The sequence below is a fragment of the Gadus morhua genome, chromosome 9, assembly GCF_902167405.1.
Source record: "Gadus morhua chromosome 9, gadMor3.0, whole genome shotgun sequence".
NCBI lineage: Eukaryota > Metazoa > Chordata > Actinopteri > Gadiformes > Gadidae > Gadus > Gadus morhua.
Window position 1 is genome coordinate 22,426,881 of NC_044056.1, and position 8,003 is coordinate 22,434,883.

The following is an 8,003-nucleotide window of genomic DNA, read 5'->3' on the forward strand; positions in this document are numbered from 1 at the left end:
GCCATCAGCCCCGACGCCAAGGTCTGCTTCTCCTGCTGCAGCGACGGCAACATCGCCGTGTGGGACCTCCACAACCAGACGCTGGTCAGGTGAGCGTCGCCGGGTTCACGTCCCCACGTCCCCGCCCCCCCCGTCCCCCCCCAGACCGTCCCCACGTCCCATCCCCAGACAATGGCCCACGGCGTACCAGGGACATGAGCGCTGTGTGTGTGACTCTCTCCCGGCGGGCTCCCCTGTGTTGCAGGCAGTTCCAGGGCCACACGGACGGCGCTAGCTGCATCGACATCTCCCACGACGGCACCAAGCTGTGGACGGGCGGGCTGGACAACACGGTGCGATCCTGGGACCTAAGGGAGGGCCGGCAGCTCCAGCAGCACGACTTCACCTCCCAGGTGAGCCCTGGAAACAATCACTCGCATCACAGGCTTAAATAAATGGATGGTTAGCTTACGGTCTGGTGGTTAAGGCAGGAAGGTTCTGGGTTCGAACCCCGAGGTCTGCGGTCAACCAGTAGACATCGTTGAGCAAGAGGCCTTTTATAAGGCACTCTGGAGAGAAAGCTAAATGAGTAGTAGTAACTAGGACGGGTACGAAATGAGCTTGCTACAACACCGTTGGGAGTTGGGAGCCTGGGTCTCCAGTCAGTAATTTGTGCCTGGTTCCAGATCTTCTCCTTGGGCTACTGTCCGACCGGGGAGTGGCTCGCGGTGGGCATGGAGAGCAGCAACGTGGAGGTTCTGCACCACACCAAGCCCGACAAGTACCAGCTCCACCTGCACGAGAGCTGCGTCCTCTCCCTCAAGTTTGCCTACTGCGGTATGAACTCACTCCCACGCGCGCACACGCATACGCACATAATACTGCGTAGGCGAAGAAGCCCCATGTCCTTCTTCTCTTTGCCTCAGACCTTAATATACTCCTGCTAACGTGAACCCAATGCCTCTGTTTGTCACCACGGTGACCCGGGCTAATGGCCACTCATTCCCTAGTTCCTTGCCTCCATGGCTTGTTACTCTGTGCCCCTGGCCTCATTCTACCTTGCTTCTCTCCGTCCGCAGGTAAATGGTTTGTGAGCACGGGGAAGGACAATCTGTTGAACGCATGGAGGACTCCGTATGGCGCCAGCATATTCCAGGTAGGTGGATCGATAGGCTGGGTCTGCAGCCGGGCCCCAATAATGTGCACCGCCAGCCTCTGGGAGGGAGGAAGGGCAGGCCGACCGCTGGCTCCCCTATCAGATGAGAACCCAACCTGGGATATTGACCCGACGCCATTTCCCATCCAGGCCATGGCACCCTCCCCGTTAGATATCGTTCTAATCTAATTCCACCCCTGTGGTCAGCTGTTCCCCTCCTCCCCCGCCCTTACAAAGTTCAAGCAGGGTTAAACCGGTCCAGAAGCCCGCCTGTCTGCGGGGGTCTCTCTCCCCTCTGGTTAACTCTCCCCTCGTCTGTGCCTTGTTTTGCAGTCCAAGGAGTCGTCGTCCGTGCTCAGCTGCGACATCTCTGCCGACGACAAGTACATCGTGACGGGCTCTGGGGACAAGAAGGCCACGGTGTACGAGGTGATCTACTAAACCGGAGGACCCTTGGCGCTCCGACCCCCCCCCCCCCACCCCGCCCCAAACTCAGACAGCATGGATGTCGCCTGCAGCCCCCCACTCCCCTCACCGGCCTGGATCAGCAGCAGGATGACTCAGAGCCAGACGAGGGTGGACTACGGCGTTCTGCCCCCCAACCCCCCCCCCCCCCCCGACGGCGCTGTCCTCCCTCCTTCGTGTGACTCAACCCGTGTACAGTCGAGGGGGCGGCCGTCAAGGCACCGGAGAAGAAATTATTGTCTTGCAGTTCTTTTTGGTTTTACTTTTCTTTTTTTCCTTTGGATATTTTTGTGATTTTGTTTTTGATTTTCAAACCTGGAGGTTCGGTTCCGCGACGCGACTAGAAGCGGTGGTTCGCTCTGAAGCTTCCTCTCTGCAGGTTCTGTGAAAAGTGTACATAATGGAGTAATAAAAGGCCTTTTATAGATTTATATTTTGGTGTCCTGTTACGCTTGTGATGATTCTTTCTTGTTCTCTCCTTGATTTTCTGTCCCCTCTGGGAATGGAAATTAGATTAGGACTGTAAGAGGATATTCTATTTCACTTTCCCCATCCTATGCCCTTTTTTTCCACGTTCTTTGTCCACGATGACCTTTTGGAAATCTAATTTGTTTTTTTTCTTTTCTCGCTCAAAACATCAATGCTGTTTTGGTAGAAAACAGACATTTGTCCATTTGGGATGGGAAGAATTCTGGAAACATCCTTCGTGTCTGACTGGAACGGAGACACCATCATACTTTCCAGACCGTTTTTTTCCCGGTTCCCAAATATCAACAGTTCCAACGTTCAAGTTTTGGATGTATCGTGACTCATTGGCTGCTTTTTATCGACATTTTAATGGTCTGACTACTGGCCCGAGTGGAGGACTGGGGGTTTCCTAGAGAACCATATGAAGCCTTCTCTTTTTGTTCCTTGACTCTTAAAGTATCATATGAACCTTTTTGTGCTCATTGTGTCCGTGTCCATGCGTCTGAGAGGAGGTCTGAAATGCCCTCTCACTGACTCACCATGACTGATATGCAAAGCTTCCAAAGTTAGTCATGCAATTGGCAGACAAGAATGTCAAGATTGAACATATTTGGTTAATGCGCTGTTTACTTTATTTCTCAGTACTTGACGATATCTCGTTATAATCTTCTCTCCTGGACGGCAATGGTCTCTGCTCTAACACACTTCAAATCTTGTAGCAAACACTTGTCATCGTCACTAAGGATTGTACAGTTGTTGATATTTCAATAAACTGTTTTTTTATATAAAATAGTCTGACTGAGTTCCTACGTATCTTAAGTATCCGTTGTCTACAGATATTCAGGGAAAGGCATCTAGAATCCTGTTCTCCAATATCCTGGTCCTTCTAGAATTCTCTCTGCATCATGTGCTACCCCTGAACACGGAGGGAACACATTTACAAAATGGTGGTCAATGTGTGCAGCCTGGTTTGACGCCCCACGCATTAAGAGTTTCCAGAGCGGCTACAATAGACTCTGAAGGCAATGATCTCTTGAAATCGCTAAGCTTGTGTTTCATATTCGACAAGTATGAATGGTAGTGGCTGTCCCGACCAGCCTTTCTGTCCTTAGATCCCTTTTGGTCTCTTAATGCTAGCGCTGAAATGATACCCGGTCCCGCCGCAGAGCGCTACAATACGGCCTGGTGTGTTCTCCCTCTCTTTTACCTCCTGTATGCACGGAGCCCTCAGCGAGCATGACGTAAGCCCGGCCCTTGTTCTCCGAGTGGTCTTTTGGTGGTCGAGGACTCTGGAGCAGGACTGAGATGAATGGCCCCCTTTGGCTGCACCACTCCATGACCGGGCCCTTCAGGCTCTGTTCCTGGGGCCCGCGCCCCTTCAGGGATGTTGTTGTTGTGGGTGGTGGTGGACTATAAAAGCCGGGCCGGATGCTTTCAGCTCGGACCCGGACGCCGTCGCGCTCTCACGGGCTGCAGACCTTTTTCCCACATCCCTGAAGTGGGGGTGATTCCTGTGTGTGTGTGGGGGGGGGTCCTTGTTGGAGCTGAATGGTCACTCCAGGCTACATCACTGGAGGATCTGGGGGGGGTGTGGGGCTAAGGGCCTGTTGCTGGACATTGGAGAGGGGGGGGGGGGGGGGGGTCATTGTCTGGTCCTGATCCACCCCCGCAGAGGAGAGCTTTAAGCAGGTTCTTATGTCAAAGCCCGGGCGGCCCCACTCGATGCAGGGGGGCCCGGAGCAATGTACCCGGACACAATAAGTAGAATAAGTAGCCAAAGAGTTTGACAGCCCTTATATTCTCCTATCCAAGGCGAGGAGTTCGAACAATTCAAAATATCGACTGACGTCCTGCAAGGTGTGTGTGTGGGTCTGTGGGTGTTTGTGTGTGTGTGTGTGTGTGTGTGTGTGTGTGTGTGAGTGTGTACGCCCATCAAATACAGTTTTTTTGTTTGGTCTAAGCTGCCAACCATTGATCACAGTCCACCAGAGTCCTGGCCCGTTCGTTGGGCTGGCACGCGGCCTTGCTCTGCCCCATCCATCAAATGAGGAAATGGGGCTTTTCTATAGCAAAGGAACTGGCACCATGCTCAACAGCAGAATAATAATCCCCTAATCACCTGAGCATTGCCAGTCCTGGGTTTTATCTGCAATAGATGGGGAAGGCCCCGAGTGCATAGTGATTACAGCGTTTGATCTGGGTAATAATGTCTTTACTGTTGCCCTGCCTAGGGCCAGAAGGCACTGCTGTTCTAATCCACAGTGCATTCTAGTGGAATCGCATTACACGAAGACCACCAGGGCTCTCTCTGCCTTTGGAAGCAAATGTGGGGGCGGAGGGGTGGGGGGGGTTAAGGAAGGAGGTTGCCATGGTAACCTGCATCTCTCTCTCTCTCTCTCTCTCTCTCTCTCTCTCTCTCTCTCTCTCTCTCTCTCTCTCTCTCTCTCTCTCTCTCTCTCGTGTGTGTGTCCCCCCTACCTCCTGGGATAGATAAGCAGAGAACGGGTCCTATGTTTACTCTGCACAGGCCCTCCAATCCCTGAGCAGGCTGAGCCCTGATAACACAGGGCGGCTGCACAGCCGACCACTGGCAGCAGATAAGCATCCCAGCACAGCACTCATCACCCTCTAACCAGGATGAACAAACCTGGGAGCCCCGGATTCATTTGGATTAGCCCGGATTGCTTGCTTGCTCGCTGCTACTGCTGAGGCCGTCTCTGCTGCTGCTGCTGCCTCAGACACAGCCCCTGCTACTGTGCGCTGACTGCTGATGTCCGCGAGACCTTTTACATGAGGACTCTGTGTTGGGGTTCAGGATGTGGAGTCTGGGAGCTTAGCGGAGACAGCGAGGTGCCGCAATAATGTGGTGACGGTTGGAGGCGGTCTGCATGTAGCTTGTTTCCCCCCCACTGTTTGAAAAAGAGGCACACATGTCCGTATATGTTTTAAACAGATTCCAGATGAAAATAATATCCAAATGCTGATATGATTTTTTTTTCTTTTCTTAAGTACCCCACTGTACGTTTACTAACATAAAACCAAGATATCTGAGCTGGTCTTTCATGGACCCAAAGGTCTTTGTTCCAGGAGTGAACACTGTTAAGCTAGCGGCTGAATTCCTGGGACCAGGTTTGAAGAGGAATGGACCACACGTTATCTTACACGTTCACTGTCTGCCCTTTAGCAAGGGACTGTTTTCCAAAGACGCCTCTTAAAAGAGAAAAAAACTGCCACAGCAGCATCAGGGCCCTCCTTTGTGTTCCCTGCAAACATGTAGTGGAATCCAGAGATTCAATATAAACAGTAATTAGATTTGTTTGGTACTTCATGCCCTGAAATGGCACCAGCGTGCCCTTTGATGTGGAAATCAAGACAACTCCAAGAATGCTGTTTATGACTAGCATTATGCTAACAGGTTAATTATATTTCCACACACATTCTTTGATTCCGGCGCAGCTGGAGGTGTTGAAGCTGTGTGAGTCATTATGGAGGCAACATTGGAAACTCTGGAACCCAAGCGCCCCCTTGGCCACTTCCTCTTCCCATTTGTACTCTTCTGGGTCTGACATTTTGTTGTGTTTCACAGTTCCTGTGGCTGTGTTTGTTTGTGTGTGTGTGTGTGTGTGTGTGTGGTGTGTGTATGTGTGTGTGTGTGTGTGTGTGTGTGTGTGTGTGTGTGGCGTGTGTATGTATGTGTGTGTGTGTGTGTGTGTGTGTGTGTTCGTGTGATGCATCACATTCTTTATTTCATCTGGAGGATAAAAAATGCCCCCATCCCTTCTCTTTTGAGTTTGTTGTGTGTCCCCATGTTTTGATGCTTTTATTCCGTGTGTAGGACAGCAATCACTGCGATGTAGCAACAGAGAGATATCCCAAAAGGAATCATGTTCTTTGATCAGAACATTGCTCTTCCTTATCCCTCTGTTCCCTGAGTGAAGAGTTTGAGATCATAGAGGAGCTGGAGAGGCTGTGTGATCTCCAGCCCAGCAGAACGGGGCTGTGCAAACAACGCTAGCATTGTCTGCACAATGCACCAGTCACAGCCCTTAATTGGACTGCAATAAATGAAAAAACACTACTACAATGAATAATAATCATACTTATATTATAAAAAGCTACGTATTAGGAAATGAAAATAATATTACAACAATGATAATGACAACCATTCGAAAGTTTCCTCATGAGACAAATACCTCTTTGTTATATAACTACTGAAACCTGACATTTCACTATGAATTGTTAACCAATGGCTTCTGATGGTTGGTGTTCAGTCAAGACAGCGTTGGTGTATTGTTTTCCACATCAAGAATAACAAAACAGCAAAAAGCCTGAAATGAATTGAAACAATTTCAAAAAGGGAGGTGTTTATATTATTTTATTTTCCCTCATCTGTTTCATTTTCTGAACTATTGTTGTTGTTCTAGTGCCTGAGGTATAAAGTTTGTATTTCTTGTCCTGCTTGCTTCACTGAAGCACCCGTCACTCCTGCTACCCCCTCCCCCACGCCCGACAGAAACACGGCCATGTTAGATTGAAAAGACAGAGGGGCCGATCTTTCAAAAGGTCCTATTTTGGAGAATATATTATTATGACATAATCATGTTTTCTGCCTGCAGGCCCAGGGGAGGGCTGTCTGTCAGCCTGCTGTCCTCTGCGGGCCGTCTGGCCGGACCTAAACAGCGGTTGTGTGTTAATAGAGCCCAGAGGCGCTGTGAAACCCGAGCTGCTCGGCTTTCCGTTCTCAGGCTGGAGATTAAAGTGGGGGAAACATTACAGGAGGCTGGATAATTGCCCCTGTGTCTCCAGCAGACAAAAGGCAATGCTCCGGCAATTCCCCTGGTAAATGACGGGAGGCTGGAGGATCCTTCAAGGCTGCAGCAAATTGTACGGTCCTGTCTAACAAACTAGCAATCTCTGGATATTATGAGGCTCCCATATATCCCGGGCCGTAATGACAGCTCGCTCTGCGATAATGGAGTGCAGCCACCCGATAGCTTTTTGTGAGCACACTTCCAATAGAAAGATGACTGCCTTGGATATCACTCTGTGCTTCAATCCTTTTTGTGTGTGTTTTGATGTATTCTGCTCTCCTTTGCTGGCCGCTGCCATCAGCAGATGATTGCAACCTTTACTCCTGAGGGCCACTTGATCCCCTGGCTGCAAAAAAAAACAAATCTGCAAGCAGTTAATGAGTTGCCATCCGTGCGAGTGTGAAGGGCTTCTACAAATTAACGGAAGCTTTTGACAAGGCTCTCTGTTGCTCCGTCTCTCTTCTCCTCTCTCTCTCTGTCTCCCACTCTCTTCTAATCTCGCTCCTCCTCTTCCTCTCTCTCCCTCCCTCCCTCCCTCTCCTCATGTTCAGCGTTGCTTCCTCTGTCGTTGGGTTCACCTCCCCACCACAACTCACAAACACACACACACACACACCTGAGCAGACGCATCACACACACACACAAACACACACACACTACACACCTGAGATCAGCCATGCACGGCTCTCAAACACATAGAAACACACACACACACACACAGGCTCGTCTCACCCCCCCCCCCCCCCCCCCCGCGCTACCTGCCTGCTTCACGCTCCGCAGGCCCGGTGGCGAGCACCGCTGTCTGACTGCGGCTCCGGGGCCACGCCGGCCCGTCAGCGCGCCTCATGTTTAGAATTAGCCGTTTAATCAGAACAAAGGAAATTAATTGGTGGTTTAAGCCTAATGAGACGTCTGCAAACTGAACGGGGGGCTCGTCAATGGAAACAAACGCAGGATCCCCGGGCCTGTTGTTTGGGGTGCGGGGGGGGGGGGGGGGGGGGGGGCACGGGGGGGGGGGGGGGGGGGGGGGGGGGTAGGGGGCGTGCAGTACTCTGACAAAGCTTTTGACACAATGATAAATAGCGGGTCAGCGGAGACCATCTGTGCTGCTTTACTTTATTTTT

General features: G+C 51.0%; 1 protein-coding gene across 1 annotated transcript; it reads left to right on the top strand.

Moving 5' to 3' along the window:
• Nucleotides 1–2,853, top strand: tle3a (TLE family member 3, transcriptional corepressor a; the record flags this gene model as incomplete). The annotated part of the gene is given in 5 exon segments (XM_030366798.1): nt 1–89; nt 245–392; nt 666–816; nt 1,059–1,135; nt 1,469–2,853. Coding segments are annotated over 5 exon segments (573 nt in total), but the record flags the coding sequence as incomplete, so codon positions are not given.
• Between the last annotated feature and the right edge of the window lie 5,150 nt (nt 2,854–8,003).